This window comes from Buteo buteo, chromosome 6 (assembly GCF_964188355.1).
Source record: "Buteo buteo chromosome 6, bButBut1.hap1.1, whole genome shotgun sequence".
NCBI classification, from domain to species: domain Eukaryota; kingdom Metazoa; phylum Chordata; class Aves; order Accipitriformes; family Accipitridae; genus Buteo; species Buteo buteo.
In genome coordinates, this window is record NC_134176.1 from 42,309,911 (window position 1) to 42,330,392 (window position 20,482).

Here is a 20,482-nt window from a genome sequence, read left to right on the forward strand (position 1 = left end):
GTAACTTTCAACCACAAGAAAATGTACCAACAGTACTGAAAGGGAGAGGGTGCAATAACACCACCCTTAAACACACCAAGAGCAACAGGAATACAGAAATATTGTAAATAATGCTGAGAAGACAAAATTCAATCAGAAGGGACACTGACAGGCATTGGTTCATACAGCTTCATTTAAGTTGATGGAGCTGCACCCGTTTTCAATGACTGCCTCTCAGACTATTTTAAGCATAGTACAAGTCTCACAGTACCTGGCTGAGAGGGTAACATAATGTCCAACAGTTTATGGGCACTAGATTTAATGGAGAGACCGCTAAACCCAGGGGAGCAAAGTCAAAGACAGCTGGAGCATCATCCTAGCCCAGCCATGCAGTGCTGCTACAGAGAGCCATGCCCTTGCTGAACCAGGAGACAGAAATGGATCATCTTAACCCTGGCCATTCCTGGGACTCAATCTCCTGTTTGAGAAGTTACTAATTCCTGGCCTTCCAAGACTGATTAATTGGTTCATACTTGTAGCACAGCTCAGCACACTGAGTTTAAAGCATACTGCTAATATTGTCAAGCCATATTTGTCTCACTTTTGCATAATATTACAGTCAAAGGAGTCCCTGTAGTGTGAAACTGGGGCAGGGGAGTGGCGAATTTATGCCTTGCACTAATATACACAATGATTGTAGCTGTAATTAACAAGCAGTATGTAATTGGTATGGGAACAGCAATTCTGGCCTTTCACCTCTGCCATCCACAGTGTCTAAGCCTCCTTGTAAATTAATCCCATGTTCTCCATGCAAAAACATCCATTTCAGGGAAAACAAAGGGAGAGCATAGTACATGCATGAACACAGCTTTTCAGGCAGAATCATTCAGGTCATTTTACTTACATGTTGCTTCAATGAGCTCGGGGCCCTCCCTGTTGAAAGACCTGGCAGCTCTGAAATGGACTGCTGGATCCCCTCTGCCAACCACACTGCCAAAGGCATGGCTAGAAGGCAGAAAAGACACACAGGGCCATGATTACATGGGCCATTCACTTCTAAAAGGGTGTGTTGAACAGCATGGATGATTTCTCACGCCTTGCTGTACAAATACTACAGACTGTTTTGTTAGAGAGGGTGTAGCTGGAGAGGAGGAACAATGGGTTTATGCTGCCTTGCTGATGCACCTAGAGGGGGTGGGAGCGAAAGAGGGGAGTCACTGGGAGAAGTTGCAGGTTGGGGCAGGTTGTAAGAGTCACATAAACAGAGATGCTGCTGTGAGAGGGAAGTCTGGGAGACTCTGAAAAGAATAAGAAGCTTACTTGCAGCGGGGAGCAACCCACAGCCAAGTGTCAGAGGTGACGGAAAGGAGACTCTCCTTGGAATCCAGAGGGTTCTGGGCAGTCAGGAAGTTACAAGCAGCTGCTAGACTGAAAGCCAGCATGGGATAGAGGGCTCAGCCCATAAGAACACAGAAGATGATTCATCTGTGCGTCTTTTCTCTTTGAATCTTTTAAGCAGCAGTGCTAAGGACTTAGAGTTTATATTTCCATATTCTAATAAAGCCCAGATATTGACAAAACATTTTTTCTACTCCATTTTTGGTGTTATAATTTTGAAGAAAAGCTAGGGTACTTTCCTGCTAGTCTCTAATGCAGGGTCGCCCCCAAAACTGCGAAAAAACAGTTATCCAAATAAAGTGCCAAAAGTACTCAATCCAAAATGCTTTTTGAAAAATAATAGTCAGAAACCACACTAGAGGAGAATGCAAAGATCTTTCTCATCAGCACAAAGAGAACCGCCCTTACCCAAACCGAGTTTCCTTTCTTCTTTTTCGAAGGAGAATAAGAGCCAGGGCAACAGCTGTGACCAGAGCTGTGAGAATGCCTAATGCCACAGGAACCCAAGACGTCCCATAAGGAGGTTGTCTCTGGCCACCTAGATGATGGAGAAAACACCAGTCAGGAAACAGAATACCATCAATGGTAAACAGAGCATACTGAGATATTTCTTCTTTTTGCTTTTAAATGGAAAAGCCATGCTGCTGGATCTGGTGTACACAGTGGATCATTGTAGACTGGAATTTGGCACAAACAGCTACTCAGTCAAGCATCAGAAAAGCTGGCTGTTTCACACAGCAAAGGCAGTGCAGATGCATCCAGTTATCAGAACCTATTCTTAGTTTTGAGCCTCAAGAAAGTAAAAGGCACTGCTTCAGATTATACTACTTTACATGAGCTCATGATCTGGGGTGCTTTAAACTGAAGTCTCAGGACAAAAAGTTTGCTTCATACAAGCATTTCTGGGCAGGTTTCACCTTGTCCTGTTTGAGGCAGCCAGCAGAACCTTGACCAGGCTACACAGTACTGCCTGAATGCCAACCAGATAACATTTTGAAAAACAACAGAGAAAGACAATTGCCTCATTGCAATCTGGTTGAAAATATCTGCATTCCCCCTCTCACCCCTCCCACAAAGAGAAGCACCCTGCGGGACGTGGTGTCGGTGGTAACTTCCCAATATTGTTGGTTGGTTGTAACTTCTCAATGTCTCTCTACCAAAGAAAAGGTGAATTTTAAGAAGTGCCCTGTGACTCAAGAACTAAGTTAGCCAGCATGCAGGTTCCAATTCTGGTCTAGTATTTCCTCCCAGAATATGTATACTTTTGACTACAGGCTGTCTACAGAAGAAATGGAGATGCTGCCAATCTGAATAAGCTGCCAGGGAAGGAAGATAAGCAATATGGTTATGAATAAAAGAGTATTATCTATGCTTGGCAAACAACAGATAAATTAATCCAATTCCCTGAGAGATTTCTTCTCCAAATACAATTACTAAAGATTAAATGTGAATTTGAATGGGTTTATTAAAAGCTAGGATAGCCCTCATATCACCAAATTGTTTAAAAGCAAACAAGAACAGGTAACAGGTCCCTATACACCTCCTGCATCTTGATGCTCCCTTGCTCACCTTCAGCAGTTGACTGTGCTTTACCAGAAGCTAAGGAAGAATCATCTTTTGGCGATTTAAGTAATCCTATTGTGTTATATGTCATAAGAGTACAAGTAAACCTGTCCTTAAAAGAGATTTTAGGTTAAAGGTCTGAGATTTGGATGAACCTCTGCACAGACGTATGTGAAAAGGAGTCAGACATCCTTACTGGCAGAGTTCTGGCAGACAAAAGGCTTCTAAGGCTTGATTACTAGTTACATTGTCAAGCCTAATCCAAGTTTTTAAAGAAGCAATATTAGTCTAATAAACAGGTAGAGCTTAAGGAAACAGAATTCTGGACCACTGAGGAAGCAGACTAGTACTTCTCCACTTAAAACAAATTATCAGAGCATTAGCACCTATTTTCCAGCATCTTATCTCCTTCAGCGATTCACATATTCTTTTCCCACCCAGAAGGCTTTATAGGCTCTGGGTTGTCCGATACTCCCTCTTGCTGCGCCTTTTGACCCAGCCTTCAACACTGCTTATGAGGGAGAGGGATCAGAAACAGAAGTGGAATGAAAAGACAAGAAAAGGTAACTCCAACCATCTGCACAATTCCCAAGCCAATCACTTGGGCTGTTCCTGCCAAACAATCAGGGTAGAAACAATTAACAACACTGATGTAAAAGGTCCTCTCTGATAGTTAACGATAAGGTTTCCTTCCCCCTGTGGTGAGACAAACCTCTCTCTGCCTGTTTTTCTAGTCTCTCACTGCTAGCTGGCCTGGTGAGAAAGCAGGGATTTAGGTCTGGGCGGGGTCCCTCCAAGAGAAGGATGGATGTAAACAAAAACCAAAACTAAATTACTCTCCCTGTTTCTGAACCACTATGAATCAGGAGCCCATCCAACAGTTTATAGCAAATGTGTCAGAAATAGAAAAGAATGTTGAAATTCACTGCTTCTCTTCTGCTGCCCCACAGATCATTGCTTCCCGCTCGTGCCACTGAGCTATAGAGGATGGCTGCAGCCCAAGTAAAGACTGAGTTGCCTCTCCTCCCCCAACTCTGTCTCGCTCCCATCTCCTGCAGCCCCCTTTTCCAACCGGCATATGCCTTAAGACTGCACAAGGCAGAGAGAAGACAGTGTTATTACATGAGCGTAAATGAGTATTTAGATGTCTTTTGACAATGAAAGAACCGCTTTTATATCTGTAGCAGGTTTTATATTACAAAGGTGTGAAAAGAACGTAATCCAAGAGTCTTTTCCTGCATAAAATCATAAAGATTACAGATAGGAAAAAGCTATTAGACAATTCTGTTCCTCTCTCTGCAATGAAAGAGAGAGGTTTCTACTGAGAGTGTTTCTGAAAATATTAAAACAATAATAGTTAATAGTGCACAAGACCTCTGCATAAGCAGAGTGGAGCTCCCACTAGCTTTGCTGTGATGACAAATACGACTTAAAGTTTATACAAGCTTAGTCATCCTTACTGCCGCACTGGGAGCTGGTCAGAAACCACCCCTGGCATTTCTCACATAAAGCAACCAGTGCCAGTTTGCTATTTCAGGAAAGGAAGTGACTTATATTTTCTATCAGGCCTCAACAAAACTGCAGTCTTTCTGCAGCTCTGCTGTTTAAGGCCTGTCAGTGTTTTCACAGTGAACCTTTATTTCCAGCCTGTTATGCTTGTGAAGAAATATATGTGCTTTCAGACAGCATTTGGCCAAAACAAGCACCATTCCTGATGCTACTTTTTTTGAAGTGGTTTGTAAATAAAAACAAACAAACATATTATGCGTTCAGGATTATCCCATTTCAGGTTCCTGTAAAATGCAAACCCTATATGTTCCCTGGGGCTTCTTGCCAGTGCTGGCCATTTTCCAAAGGGATCTTCTAGTCCTTTCAGGTACTTTTCTCTGTATTTGGGTGCCACAGAAAATACCTGAGCAAAAAGCAGGAGAAAAAACATGGATGGAGCTGACACCCAACCTCTAGCAGAGTCAGCTCTGGACCTCCGCACTCCTTCATTCTGCTTTAAATAATTTGAGGGCTTTGATCCCACAGTGACTGTGTGCTCACACATAACCATCAGTACTGACTTCATCACGGGAACCGGGTTGCCAAAGAGCCTTTCTGAGTAACGTGCGCATTAAAGGCAGCATTAGACGCGCTACTGCAAGAAAGGCTACAGTTCTCTCCTGGCTACTCTGCCCCTATCCCCCACCTTCTGCTTGTCTTGGAACCCCACTCTGGGTTCACCCTGCCATGCCTAAGTGTGGAGGGATCAATGTCCATGTGATTCCTCAAAAGACATGTGGGAAGAAAAAGCAGCAGGTGGGTCAGCATCAGCAATTAGACATTGCTGTCTCGTCCTGCCACAGGCGCCGAGAACAAAACCTGAGGAGACTGTGGGATTTTTGCATGATCGCACCTCACTGACTTCTTATCACCAATCTGTATTTTTATTCAGAACATCTTCCTCTTAGTTGTTTTACAGTTTCCTTCACAAGCAACATTCTTCTCTCCCATCTACCCATCTCCCCATATACCATCTTGCCCTTCTCCACAGCCTGACTCCCATTTCCTATTCACTGTGAAATACAAGCAGCAAGCAAACCAGCGCAGATGAGCCTAACTGCCCTTTATCACTAGGAATGCACTCCACACGTGCGTGTTGTTTGCTCCCAACAAACCCCTCCATGTGGTCCAGACTGCATGGTACAGCTTCTGTACCATCATCTCCCTCTTCTACCAGTAGCTCGGCTTTTCCATGGAGAGAGCTAAACTGGTTTAATATAAACACATTCAGTAAAACCATCACAAACCCCCCTGTGGCCATGGTTTCAATCAGGTTCAACTGAAACTAGTCAGGAATGGCTTCAAATTAAATCAAAGAAGAGCACCTATGTTAGAGAAGTTTTATGTCACATTTACTCTTGTAAATTTACATGAGTAAATGTGCGTGGCTTAAGCCTGAATGAAGGATTTCAAACCCTTATTTGCACCTTTTCTATTATGCCTCCCCTTGTCCTGCTCTGCACTAAGCACAGCAAAAGCCTGTTAAAGAAGACACGGTAGTGGCCAGAAGCTGTTTTGTTTCTATCAACTCTTTAAATATTATTTAATTTCTACTCTGCTTGACGAAGTGTGCTGTTGCATAAAGCCACATGGCTCAGTCAGCTGTAAGCACTGTAAGGAGAAGAGTCAGAGAAAAACAGCAGTCCCAGAACTTCTGACTTTTTTCGTGAAAGTGAAGGGAAGGCAGTGGACACTCACCCATGACCTCTTGGGCCTCAAGCAGGAAGAGGTCACTCCAGGGCCCGCATCCTGCCGAGTTCAGCACACACACCCTGATGATCAGGTCTTTGAGAGGATTCCACGTTGTGAGATTAGCTTTTGTATCCTGTACGATCATCTCCCCCTGAGAGCAAATGGCAACAAACTGTAAGCTAACTGTAAGCTGTCTTAAAAGGAATCTAGTCTAAAACCTCACCTTTAAAACTAAACCAAAACGTTACTGTGTACTTCGCTGGTGCTATAACAGGCATTGGGAGTTGTGACTCCTGTGTCCTAGTCTCAATTTTGTCACTAACCTGGGCTGTCATCTTAGGTTTCTCTTCTCAAAAATTGCTAAGAGTCTGCCAGGGCATAGGGAAGATATGAGGTTTAATGATTTCTTCCTTTGAGGTTCTTCCATGAAAGTTGCTATAGAAATGTTTTTTTCCTGCTATTAAAAGATACACCTCCTTCTTGTGGTTTAAACACAAAGACGCACTAACATACTACACAGCATCTGACAGTTTTAATCCAAGGGAGGAGTCTGTCTGTTTTAACTTGTTGACCAAATCCCAAATGACTGCTGAATTTCATGGCCAATTTTCACTTAGGATGGCAAGGCCAACATATTTTCAGTAATTTTGTGGGTCTTCATACACTTCATTTGCAGTAAACCCATGAAGATTTGTCTGCCACCAATGACACAATGTAAATTCAATGGAAACTCAAAATACTGTCATTCAAAGTCAATGATGCTGACCTAGTATGAAGTGGGTCATGCAAAAAAGGAAACAAGTCTCTTTTCCCCCAGCTGTCTGTTATTACAGGCTTGTTCATCATTAATAAGCACTGGCTAAATACATATTAAGAAGTGAGAAACCATAAGAAATGCTGTGAACTTCAAAGGCAGATAGATACCTGGGAAAGGTCAATGCTGAAGAACAAATGAAAGGCCCTCTACCCTGACAGGGCCATTTCAACTCCCTACATAGTGTAAATGAAATAAAAGAATCCACAAACTTCTTTCTGTGATTTACAGTATAACTCATTCACTTGTTAAATACACCTCTGCTGCTAGTATTTGGAAAGCCAAGTCCCTGTCACAGAAGAGAGAAAGCCCAGATCCTGCACTGTCTGAGCTGCCTTTGGGACAGCAGTAGAAAGAAGCAGAGACTAACTGAACTCTCTCTCTGTTGTCTTTGTTGTACCAGGAACGGCAGAGAACTGGTCTGTCTGCAGATGAATGTTCAAGTGTATTAATTCTGGATATGCCAGGAAGGGAGAAATGGGTCTCAATCTTGAGGCCAAATACTGAGGAGTTTTTACAAATCAGAATAGATCCATTTACACAAAAGCAATGTCAGCAATCTAGTCCCCTGGTATGGATAAGAGATGAGGGACCTTAATGCCTAGAAAATTTAATATGAACATTCTCCAACTCTGTGCCCAATGGCTCAGCTCCCCTCTTGATCTGTTACCTGAGTTACATTATCCTGAATCCACTCCAGCCTGTATCCCAGGACATTTTCTTTCAGCACATCTGGAGCCACACCTTCCCACTCCAAAATCAGACCAGGATCTCTTTGGATAACATGGATATTTTGTGGGGTGCTGCTTGGAGCTGAAAGCAGAGGACAGAACACAATCACCCTAGGCAGGAAAATAAGGCACTATCCACACTGAAAATGGCTGAAAAGACAGTTTCACCCTCTTTCCTGAGATCAGCTGGAAGAGAAAGTGTGAGTGGAGAGAACAACTTCTGCAAGCCACCAGCACTACGTTTGCTTCCAGTGGAGAAGATAAGGTTGGTCAGCATCTCTTGTTTCCTTCTGAGACCCCAAGAATCTCAGAGAGTGAATGGGACATATGCCCAGCATACAGAAGCCCCATGGCTGGATCAACTTGTGTATCATGCATCACTGCTGTCAACCACATTTGACAGCATATTATTATTTTACATTAGGTGTTAGGAGACCCTTAGAGTGGACAAGCAATCTGACAATGGAACATTTCCTGCATTTCAGAATTAGCAGGAGGAGTTCAATGAAGTTTATCATCACCTCTTTTTCAGATTCAGAACTGCTTTCCTGTTCTTGTCTACTATTTGCTTACCAAGCTCCAAGGTCTGGAAATAAACCCTGTCGGTGAAAGGGGAGCTGCCCATCTCATTGCTGCACTGCACACGAACGCTGTAGTTGGTGGAATGCTTCAGGCCTTGCATACCGTAGGCAAAGGGTGGCACTGGGGTGACTTCAGTGGAGACCTCCTGGCCACCTGGTGACTCAGCTACCTGTGCCAAGAGTGAAATGGAGAAGACTGTTACCGTAAGCCATATGACTAACGGGTCCATAGGGATAAGAATCCATTTCATGGTTAGTTTAGGAATGTGTAAGAATAGATATGGTACCAGTGGCGTTTAAAATACTGAAAAGGGAGTTGTCAAACTAAGCATCATGACCCACGCCTTTATTTGGTTTAAGTGACATCACTCTCCTAACCCTGGCAATACAACAATTTTCCACCAGCTGAAAATTTGGTTCCGTATTTTAAAACATTTCCTTACCTATGTCACAAATTCTACAGTTGATTATCATTTCCTTTAAAGAAAACTATATGTGCTTGTTGCTTTGAGTGACAGCAGCTGGCTTCTGAGGCTTGTCTCAATTTGGGCAATGAAAATTCGTAGATCAACTTCCCTGTTGCCTAGTGTCACCTTTTTCTCAACTCCTTTTTCAGAAGTTTGTATATTTATAGTTTTGTAGTGGATTAAAGACATGGTAGACACTGGTGCCTTGGTTCAACTAAACTGTTTCAAATCAAAAGGAAAAGAAACCTTTTACCCCTCCTGCAACTCTTCTTTTTTTTTGTTTTCGCCAAATCTGAACTTTTAAGCAACAGGAATGTCAATTTAAATCTGATATCACTGTGTACTTTTAATGCACAGGCAGATTCAATGTTCCTGCTTTTGTACCGACAATAGCAGAAATCACTGCATAGCTCCCAGGCTCAGCCCATCTTTCTTCTCAAGTGCATATGAAATAGCAAAGCTGGAAGTAAAAGCAAGGTGTACTGACAAAGGTGAAACCCTCATGTGGACTTTATATTCTTTACATAGCAGTCTTTCGCCCTTTCTCCGTACCCTTCTGCTCATTCTCATGCATACTTTTGGCCCACTGATTTATTTGGCTAATGAAAAGGAAGAATCTCAAGTTTCCTTAATAGAAAAGCATATTGTTGTCATTATCAGTGTCATTCAAAGCAGGAAAAAAAACCAAGCAGACTTTTGTGTAAAACCCTGCTGGTTTGATGATGTGTTTCTGTTCAAGAGTCTGAAAAGTCGGTGCTCTTTTACCTGCCCCCTTTATGCCCTGGAACATGGCTTGTGTTAAGCCAGTAAACACGGCGATTCTCCACCCTGTACCCAGAAGCAATCTGCCTGTCTGACCATTGTGCTTTTGGGGCACCTGCTGCAATTCCTGAGTGCCAGAAAACCACAGCCAAGTTTCAATCGCCCTTCTCTTTCTGGGAGGCTCCAAGCAGAAGTGCAATCTTGAGGAGCCAGGAGCATGTGCATTTTTACATGGAAATGTGGGTCAATGTCTCTCACAAAATCTCTCAATGTGGGAGACAGAGGACGCACAGCTTTCTGTCAGTGGAGGGTTATTGCCAAGTTACCCTGCTCCCAGATCCAAACGCAGGAACTTTGTCCTCCCCAAATAGAACAGAAAAGGCTTAGAAAAGGGCTGAGAAACTGCTGAGTGGACAGAAACTGAGCTGCTCTGATTCAGCCTCTTTTCCACATGTCCCATCCTCCCCACCCCTGCCCCTGCCAAAAGCGAGAGGGGGAACTCAAAACCCAGGGTGATTAGCATTGCAGCATGCAAGCCAGAGAGAATAGGCTGTTCCAACTGGAGATAACTGGTATTGTAAAACAGAGGAAGAAAACCATTTTCAACTGTGAACAAGAACAGAACCAGCAACAAAACCCAGAGACTGGGGCCAGCCATATTCAGGCATTCTTTCCACCAGTGAGTTAAAACAAGATGATGGTTTCTTTTACTTTATGAAAGGGAAACAAGTATGAAAGCATGAAATCTCTGGTTTCCTCCCCACATAAAAAGAAGACTGCAAGCAAATTAGCTAGGCTGCTTCCAGCATACCTTGTGTTTATAATCCTCTACATAGTTGGCAACACCCCATAGAAATTCCACTCCAGCTCACATTGCTGCTGGAATCAGGTAGGGAAAGCACAGGGGCCCAATATTCACACCTGGCAGATAAATCTACGGGGAATGTGCCTAGCTGTGTTTGCACAGCCTGCTTCCAGGAATCACCATTTCTTTTTGACACTTGGTTACCAGCTGTTTGATCTGATTTTACAGTTAAGTGTACAATGCTAGAAACTAACTCTGCCAAAGCTGGACATGTACCATTGTTCCCAGGAACCTGAAGAAGCAAGTCCCATTTTTCAGAGATGTGAGCACCCAGCACACAGTAGAGCTAAAGGATATTATTACCCTTCATTTTATGGGCAGAATTGGTCTTTGACAATGGAAAACCAATCAAGATTTAGAGGCAGGGCTTAAAATTACTCTGAAACATGCAAATAGGCCTGACTTTGTATCAAAAAGCCCAATCTGACTTCTGCCTCCATCATTCCCACCTTTCCTGTACCAGATCCTACAATTTGCAAGCTCTTCATCCCTTGGGTTTACTGGTATGTCTGGATGCCAGCATCTCCTCTGGCACTGCAAAGCACAGGGCTGAGCTGGCATGGGAGTCACAGGTCACCGCACTGCACTGGAGCAAGTAACCACGGGCCAGCTGCTCCACGCTAGCAGGACGTGTGAGCACCCTGCAGCTACTCAAGGGCACTTCCCATAGGGTGATGTGTGCTTCCTATGTGCTGCAGCGTAATAGTCTGCATGGAGTAGCTGCCACGGAGCAACTGATGTGATAACCTGCCGGGAGGGAGAATGGTGCCAGTCTCAAATATCTCAAGTGGACACTTCATGCTCAAAACTTCATGTCCTGCTCTTTGGCACCTATATACGCCCCGAGTTGCACCCTGTTATGTCTCCATGTTTTAAAACTGTGGAATAAGAATTCAAACACTGCCACAAAGCAGTTAGGAGAGCAAAAGATGGCCCGCGCAATGTCGTGGCTCAGGGGAGTCCCATTCTTCATGCAGGGCAGGGGACAATCCAGAGGGGTCATACCTGCAGAGTGCAAGAATGGAGGGGTGCGCGGCCATCAAATCCTGGCACCCAGACCACGCTGGCATTGCTGCTGGTGACTTGGCTTACAGTTACATTGAGAGGCGGGAGAGGCATGGCTACAAAGGAAACAAAGAGACCTTTCAGTATACACAGAACTGAGCAGGTATTCACATGGAAATGGCAGAGGCTTGAGGCTAGAAAGTACGCAATGAAATCACTAACAGAAATGGCACAATATCACAACTTTAGAGTGTCCCTGACTGTTGTGAATGAAACGATTATTTTAACATTGAACAAGCTATTGGCACCCATTCTTTAACAGTCCAGCATACTTGCTTGATGCATACAGGCAGCAGTTGATCTCTTTGATAGCAATGCCAGCGTGTGATGTTTACACCTTCCCTACTCAGCCCTCTTCCCTGCCCCCTCCATTGCAAGGCATGACCCAGCCCTGCACACACAATTGCCTGTGGTCCTACATTGTGAACCAAATCAGGGCTTTAAAATCCCTCCCCTGGTTCTCAGTCCAGCCCCCAAACCCAGCTCTGCCAGCACAAGTCGCAGGGTGGTTTGCTGTAGTGACCCGAATACCCTGCAGCTGGATTTGCAGTAGACTGCTTCTTGCTGTGAAAGCGCTGCCTCCAGGTGTCCGCTACAAACTCTTCCTGCAACACCCTGGGATGGAGCCTGGACTGAAAACTGTGCCTCCTTCAGCCTTGGAATGAATAAACTCAGAAAGCACTGTGTTTTGTAGAGGGGCAATTCGAGGCAAAGGGAGTGCCTGTTACATGGTTGATACCACACTACAAATCAAGGGCAGAGCCAGGAACAAAATCAGGATTCCCAGACTAGCCATTTAATCAGATGTTTGTGCTTGCCACCACCGAAAAGCAGCACCAGAGCCCTACCCCTCTGCTCTTGCTCTGACCAGACACCTCATTACTGCAGGGGCCTCTTGCTGTCGCATTAACCTGACCTCTTCGGCTTCCTTTCAGGATCCTCAATGCCTCCCTTTGCCTTCTCTTTTCCTCCCACTGTAATACCACATAATTACTTCCTATTCTTCCCGATATAGCCCTCACCATCTCTTTTTCACTCCTGAGTCTCTCTTTTTATTTAGGCACCTCGCTCCTGAAAAAATTACCAACTTCATGAACACTAACATTTCCCCTGACCTTTTGCTCATTTAAAAAAATCCTATGTTGCTGTCACGAGTAATACTCTTCCTGCAGCACCTCAACAAATTGCATCCTCACAAGTCCTCTTCCAAAAACCCAACAATCCTCAGGACAAGGCTCTGCCTACAGACCAAATCTTCCACTTCTCCTGAGCTGTATCCAGTGGAAAGCAGCACTGGAAAAGTAATTGCAAACCAGGATTCCTCCAGCTGCATCTTCTACTCTGCCAGAGAGCACCTTTGTCTCTCACTGCACTGAGGACAACCACAGTACTACCTTTGGCATCTCCACAGGGCCATCTTGCAGGAGAAATGCAAAGACCAAAGCCCCCTCCCAGGTTTCTACAGAGGGCCTAGAGGAGAGGATGGGGCAGGGAATAGATAGTGTCACAGATTAACCCTATAAAGCCTTTGTTGTCTGGTTAACTAATTACCAGGACCCAGGGCAGGGAGCTGCCACCTAGATAAGAACCGTGTGTGTGGGTGGGAGGTGGGGCAGCAGAGCATGGGTCTGGGATGGAAGATGGGCAATGAGTTCTTTGCCTTTCAGTGAAAGGTCTTTGTGAGTTAACTGAGACTTTTCTGTGTCTTGGTTTCTTTCCCTTTTGACGTTGGGTATTCAGATTTGTAAGCTCTTCTGGGGGTGGGGGAGCTTGCTTTCACTGCTTACTTGGATATCATTGAAACATTGCCCTTAACTCAAGTCTTTTGTAAACACAACTGTAACTTTTGGGTTTAGCAACATGTAATTTTCAACACTGGATGGCAGGTGCAAAGGAGGTGCGGCTATAACACCAGTGAGAATAAATAATCCCCTGCTAACACATCCAGGCTGTAATGGTGACAGCCACTGAAGAGGGTTGGCTTGCTAGGACCTTCCCTAACTCTGCAATTTGTAGAAGGGACAGATGCCTCTCCCCATCATCCGTTGGGAAAAAACTCTGGGTGGCTGTTTCCTGTCGTGCTGTGAAACACAGGATACAACCCTGAAAGTCTTAGCCGTGCACATGAAGGAGAGCAAAGCCAGTCTGAAAACAGGACCTTGAGTGTTAACATAATGAGAGTTAACTTCCTCTGTGCTTGTAGAGTGGCTGGAACAATAGGGCTTTGTACATGGCTGGGGACTGTGGGCTACAATAACAGTAATTTTCTGCTTGGAGTACACCCAGCACATTGTGGGCACTACAGAGAATAGATAATGAACAACAACAGCAGCAAATAGGAAGAAATGTTAACAGTTTGTAAATGCCCTAGCAAAAATATTTGCCTCTGGAAACACAGAAGAAACAAATTGTTTAATAAATTGTAGAAAGACTTAAGAGTCTTCATTAGCAGATGGATCTGTGTAAGAGAGGAAGGCCCTGATCATGCATGTTCGGACAACTACTCCCAGGAGTAATTTCATTGAAGTCTACATCTTCATAGGATCAAGGACTAAAACATTATCTGGGCCTGCTACTGTTCCTACTCATGTCCTTGTTAGGAGCTTTGCTTTAATTTTAACAGAGATTGTACTAGATCTTCAAAACTTTTGCTCTTTAGAAGAGTACCAGCACTTCCCTAAGTTTATAACTATTCTTTTAGATATATCTTTGAGGTATTACAGTTCGCACTTTTACAACTACAGCACTGGACTTGCTATCTAAAGCCTGTTTCTTCTCTCTAGAACATGCCACATGCTGATGTAACATTTGCCACATCACTTAAGCTTGCTCTTCCTCAGCTCTATAAAGCGTGTGTGTGCGTGCACAAGTGTGTGGTGGTGTTACATCCCTCCAAAATAGGTTGTGTACCTTCATTAGCTGATGATTGACCCCTGTGGAGCACTTTTGGCTAAACGTAACTGCTGGGAAATGCAAGAATTCTAAGGCCTTTCCCCCATCATCTTATTAATGGTTAAAAAAAAAAATCTGTGTTAACATTAAAAAAAAAGAAAGAAGCTTCTTTATGCTAAATGTTATTTCAGATTATGGCTTGACGAGATTTTTTTTTAAAGCACAATAGCTTTGTGAACTAAATTCTATCCCAGGATAAAAATATCCATAGAAGATATATTCCACAATAACTAATTCCCCTGTGTAGACAAGCCTTCAAGGCAACAACTCCAAACATTTTTAAATTAAGTTATAAATCTTACTAGTCCAGCATACTGCATTCTTGGCACAGCAGTAACCACAATGTCCTGAAGAAAAATACACTGTAAGAGCAGTAGATCTACAGCTGGATTTTAAGCTATCCTTTAATGAACATTAGCTAATACAACTGTGAGTTCTGATAGAGACATAAATGCTTGCTCTTATTTGTGCTCAGCAATAAGCTACCACTTGGAACAAACGATTTCTGTGATGTGCCTCTCCTGGAACTGATAATCATGTCATTTAATGCGCATGAAAGAATGACTAAAAATTCAAATGCAGAAGCATCTCAACATGAAGAGGAGGGGAAGAGCTGATTGCTCTGATTATCCCCGTTTCAGTCACCTGGAGGAACAGAGGAAAAGTGACATCAACTTAGGGACTTCCAAATGGCAACTGGTCATGCAAAGGCTAGGAATTACTTGTTTTGAATTAGTTTTTCAAGAACAAAGAATTAAAAAAACAAAATCCATAAAAACAGTGTGGATGAGCAGACTTTACTGGCCACTGGTGATCGCTTTCCTTGTCTTTTTTCAGCATCTAATGTGATGCCAATAGAAGCGAGCAGAAGTAATGGCCTCTTTAGCTCTAACGAGATCCATCTATCTCCAAGAAAGAAAGATTTCCCCAGCTACAGATTTATATCCAGCTTCATCTCTCACAAACAATTTGACTGTTCTGACTCTCTCCTTTTCAAAGAAAAACTGTTACTTGACATCACATTTCCACTCCTGGGTCAGATGTGGTTTATTTACAACAGCCCGGTATACGGCCCTGCGTAGCAAGCGGGAACTGCCATTAGAGCACAGAGCATTGTTTCAGCTGTTGAGAGCTCCAACCAGTGCTGGTTGCTGGCAGCTTTGAGACAACCCCTTGCATTAAGGTGCCCTACTTTTCCTCCCCAAAGAGCAAACCCGAGTCCCTTGCCCGTTCTTTTGCACTCTCTCACCTTTAATTTGAACAGTGGCTGTCCGAGATGAAGACAATCCTTTTACGTTGTGAGCTTCGCAGGAGAAAACTGTGCTTTGATTAATACCTGGAGATCAGCCAAGAAAAGGAAAGGAAACACAAACAGCTATGTAATCCAGCTTCAACCTTCAGCAGAATTTCAATTATGCGTGACATGCAGCTCAAGCTGTACAGGCTATTGGAGGGCTGAGCTGGGTGCCAATCCAAGGCACGTGGATTTCAGTGTAATTAATGTGCTAAACACATTTTTAATGGAGAGAGTATGGCAATGTAGAAAACCTTCCACGGGAGCTTCAGAAAGCACTGAAAAAGAAGGATGAATCTGGCAGAACAGCAGCTCACATTGCTCAGTTAGTAATGTCCGCTTCTCACATTCTGGTGAGCGTCTTTGGAGCAAGGATCATGCTGAACCATGTGCTTATACAAAGCCCAATGCTCTGGACCTCAGGCTGCCACCGGAGCAACAACCATCTTCTAACTGGGCTATAAGCCCAGGCAAACTTCCAACCAGACACTGCAGATTTCAAGCTAATGCCCACCTGTCCCTCACCTTGCATCAGACTTTTCAAGACACGCAAAGGAAGTGGAAGTAAAATGCTACCACAACAGCACTGAGGCACTTTCCAGGGGTGATATAAGTGAGGATTACGCTCCCTCTCTTCTGTGAGTATCCATCCATCCCACAGGGCCTGAACATGGCATCATACTGATGCCTGGCTGCTCCGAGATGCATAGAGGTATTGCTACTTAATCAGAATTGAGAAAGATTTGCAAAGCTGCCTGGAGAAGTGTGTCTAGCATATGTTTTCACTCGTCTTGGCCCTCAGTTGCCTTAGAGGGCTCTAGCTAATAAAAGTTAAGGACTGACACACTATGGGCATACAGTTTAGGAGGGAAAAAGATTTCAGAGCTGCATGGAGCAGCTTGCACAGTGTCTGTCTTTACCCTTTGATTCATCTCCCAAGCCCGAGATTAACAGCATTGCGAAGAAGGTGTAGTGGAAGAGAGGAGAGACTGCTATAAAACGAAAGAGCAAGTATTTTAGCTTCTTCCATTCACCCCAGTGAACCAGAGGAAAATGCTTCCAGCAGGCTGAAGGCCAGGCAGCAGAGCAGAGCAGCACCTGATGTGGTAGGCATGTCCCAAAGACAGAACCAAACACAACCCTGCCCTGAGGAAAACACAAAACACACCACAAACCAAGATCTCCTTGCTCTCTAGTGCATTGCCAGCACTGCTTTCCAAATACAACAATCCTTTTACCAAACCAACTGCTTGCTGAACCTTCTAGGCGTTTGCTTTCTAGCCAGTACTTTACTATTTCAGAATTTGATACTTTCTTTAGCTAGCATTGCTTGTTTTCTTACCAATCATCTTTTTTGGCATGCTTTAGCAATCTGACCATGCAGCTTGTGTCTTGCTGCATTTTTTCTGTTGCAAAGACCTACCCAAGGGACATCCCAAAGAACACTGAAAGGGGCAAAGAAAGGTGCTGCGGATGAATATATATAATAACAATTCATCTGGAGAATCACTAGGAGCAGATGCCCTTCTTCGGGCCTCCATGCCACTGTCCCAACAATGACAGAAGTTTTGTAAGGCACTGTGGGATGAGTTCAGTGGAAGAAGGGAGACTTATTTTTTATTGTCTTTCCCCTATTGACTATCAATCTTTTCACGTTCCATTTCAACAGGCAGATTATATCATAAGGGAGCAGTTTTCATTTCCAACTTGGAACAGCATCGAGTGGCTACGTAACAGAGGGAGCAGATGATAAAACCATTGCAAATCACAAACCAGGTTTTGATTTGCATATAAATTAGGTTCTAAGGGAAGGCTTAATAGGATTGGATAGCTCAAAGGATGGCCAAGGATGTACAGAAAGAAACTCCCCCTGGGTGTAACTGTATTAACACTGATGAAGAGGCCCCAGAGATGACTCTTAGTTGTAAAATCTTTTCTTTCTAAATAGCTAGTTCAACTTTGGGCTGCTGAGAATAATAAAACAGCAGCAAAGAGAAGAAGTAACACAAAGCTGTTGGACAACGAACTAGAATAAAGTTACCTTTAGGAGGTAACTACAAGAATAGCTGCTGTCAGGTCCTGGTAGAGATACATTGCCCTTCCCTGAAAGTGGGCTGAAGAGAGGCCTGAAAACCTACTGGCTCCTGAGTTCTTCAGCTGACGCTGCTGGGGAAGGCAGTCTTACCACTGTGCACCTAGTGCTCACTCTGGGGCGAACCTCGATCTCTGAGGATATCAACCAGCCCACTTCAGCACCAATACAACCACTCTAAAAGAGTCAAACAATTACATGAGGCAGTCAGGTTTTAACGATAAGAGCATCCAGCAAGCCTGCAAGAACAGAGAGGGGAGGGAAGAGAGGAGAGAGCAGTGTGTGACATGGCTGTGCACAGAAGGAAGAGGTGGCATCTGCTATGTGTGAATGCTTGGAGACTTCCAAGCCAAATGTCACCAACAGAGACACGTAATATAACCATAAACACCCTCCATGAGGTGGAACAAGAGAGGCACCCAATGCATCATCTGTCCAGTAGCATCCTTACCTCAGTGCCGGCCCCACCCAAGCTCTCTAAGAGCCTGTGCACCTCAAGCCAGCAGAAAATACACAGAGCAACGACCACCCCTCGAGATGATCTGGCTTTATATGCGATCATGATCTCTCAGCCCTCAATGTACAGTCAAAGACCATTCTCACACTATGTGGCTACCCAGTGTCACTAGGCATGATCAGAAGAGAGCTCTCCTCCTCTTCTGATGCTCAAAGTGATCCCCTGCATTGGCAACAGCCTTACCTGACACATTTAAGATGGAGGGGGAGATGTCTGGAAGCCCCACTCTAGAGTCTCCCATCCACCAGACAATTGTCACTGGTTCAGGGGGACCAACAGCAGCACAGGCCATATGAAATGGGGCATTAGGGGACACGGACACATCCTCAGGTTCCACAGTAAAGTAGGGCACACCTAGAAAAGCAACAGACAAGTGATAATAACTGAAGAGACTCCTTCTGTCTCTTGTTTATTTCCACTAATACCGGTGCCCAACACTGGACACCCATCTGCCCTGCCCCTATGCCTAATCCGACTCCCTCTAAGCCCTTACCAAGAACCAAGGGTCAGATACGCTGGATCACCTCAGGGCATGAATGCCTACACACTCCCACTAGAAGTTAGAGAGAAAAAGAGTGAAAATGCCTTTGAAAAACCTCTTTCACTGAGTCTCCTTCAAGACTCCCCTATGAAGTAGTTTTTAGTGGCAGTATTTGCTCAGTTTTTCAGCCGGAGAGACTGGAGTTTAAAGAGGCAACAGTCAATAACTTTAGCAGCAGCAGACACCACTTTCAAAAGCTACCTAATCCAGCTGCAGATATTTCTTGCCACCCATTAAAAACTGAAGCTTGTGAATGTGTTGAACTAGCAGCTGTAACAAACCCATGAATGAGGGAAGAATCCTCCCGGTGAGAGACTGGGATCATTTACAACGCTCTCTCCACAGCTTAATTGACTGGAGCCACCTTCCAGCACACTCCGACATGATGAGAACCAGGCTGCCTTGGAGTTAGGGGTAATTTGTTCCAGAGCTGAAGGCTATCCATGGACACAGCTCTCCTGATAACTATCTGTTCCCCACTGTGGAAAGACTCCTGCTTATTACAACAGGCCTCAGATCAGGCCCGTAGGGAGCAAAACACAGCTGCAACGCTAACCACCTCGGGTCATCTCTAAGTGGCAATAGCTGAGCGTAACTCAACACATCAAGAGATGTGGTTCCTCTCCTGGGCGATGCCAAAACTCCTGCGGTTTCAGTGCTCCAAACCAGTAACACAAAACTCACCAGCCATCAGCACCAGCGCTGACCCTGCGGGACAGCCAGCACGTGCTTCTGGGGGCTGGTGGGGGAGCTGAAGGCCCAGAGAAACGCCGAGCTCCATCTCACGCTCAAAATGGCGGGTGTCAACCGCAGCCGCTACCAACTGCGTCTACACCAAAACGAGGTATTCTCAGCTGGAAGAAGCGTGTTCTGAAAACCGCTGATCCGCTGCCTCACAGAAACAGAGGAACCGACAACATTGTGCATTCACATGCTTAAATTACGCTGCCTGTCCCTGCCCAAAGATGACAGGCCCAAGCGGCTCCAGTTGGTGGGGCAGATGCTGAGCGCCTCCAGCAGCAGACAATTAATGTAGGTGCCTAAGTATGGATTTAGAAGCCTAACGCTTGACATTCCCCCTACACTCCAGTTGAAAGTGGTGTCCTCAGTCTTTCACTGACCATCAGTTGCTGTTTGTGTCTTTCAGGTGGCAGTTTCTCTGCCACCACTCCCTTTGGAGTGGCAAGTAAATGAACAAACTGAAACAGGTCTAAAAATAGGTCACTTCAGGAATGATGGTGCCTATCTGTGTAAAGGTTAATGCTCAATACAGGTATATCCACCATCATGACTTACTGCTGGGTTTTGCTTACATGTTTTTTTTTTTTATTGCAGTCATACATAAACAATAAAAGTGAATAAGCTTTCTAGATACCAGCTGTGACACCTCCACCTGCTTTGCACTCCTCCTCCAAGGAAGATTAGAAGGGAAAATACCACTGTTTCTTCTACCTGTTAGCAGGACTCCTGCCTCCTGTCCCTTTGCCACAGTACCCAAGGTAACCTTTCGGGAGAATCCTGCCCAGCTTGGCAGGTTTTCTCACTTTGGGATCAGCCAACCAGATCTGACAAGACCACAATTAAAAACTCTCATATTTTAGGGAGTGCAGCTGACTCATCC

At 44.5% G+C, this 20,482-nt stretch overlaps 1 protein-coding gene across 7 annotated transcripts in view; it reads right to left on the reverse strand.

Annotated features, from left to right (window-relative positions):
* TYRO3 (TYRO3 protein tyrosine kinase) overlaps positions 1-20,482 on the reverse strand; it is a 44,104-nt gene that overhangs the window by 14,134 nt on the left and 9,488 nt on the right. For 4 of the 7 annotated variants that reach the window (XM_075030699.1, XM_075030701.1, XM_075030703.1 and 1 more), the window contains 7 exons: positions 15,667-15,753; positions 11,406-11,521; positions 8,299-8,476; positions 7,665-7,807; positions 6,187-6,331; positions 1,786-1,915; positions 884-984 (listed from right to left, as the gene is read on the reverse strand). In XM_075030699.1, the coding sequence (XP_074886800.1) occupies positions 884-984; positions 1,786-1,915; positions 6,187-6,331; positions 7,665-7,807; positions 8,299-8,476; positions 11,406-11,521; positions 15,667-15,753 (900 nt within the window). Of the gene's footprint in view, positions 1-883; positions 985-1,785; positions 1,916-6,186; positions 6,332-7,664; positions 7,808-8,298; positions 8,477-11,405; positions 11,522-15,666; positions 15,754-18,503; positions 18,675-20,482 lie in introns of all 7 variants that reach the window. The other 3 variants (XM_075030696.1, XM_075030698.1, XM_075030697.1) reach the window with 1 other exon arrangement.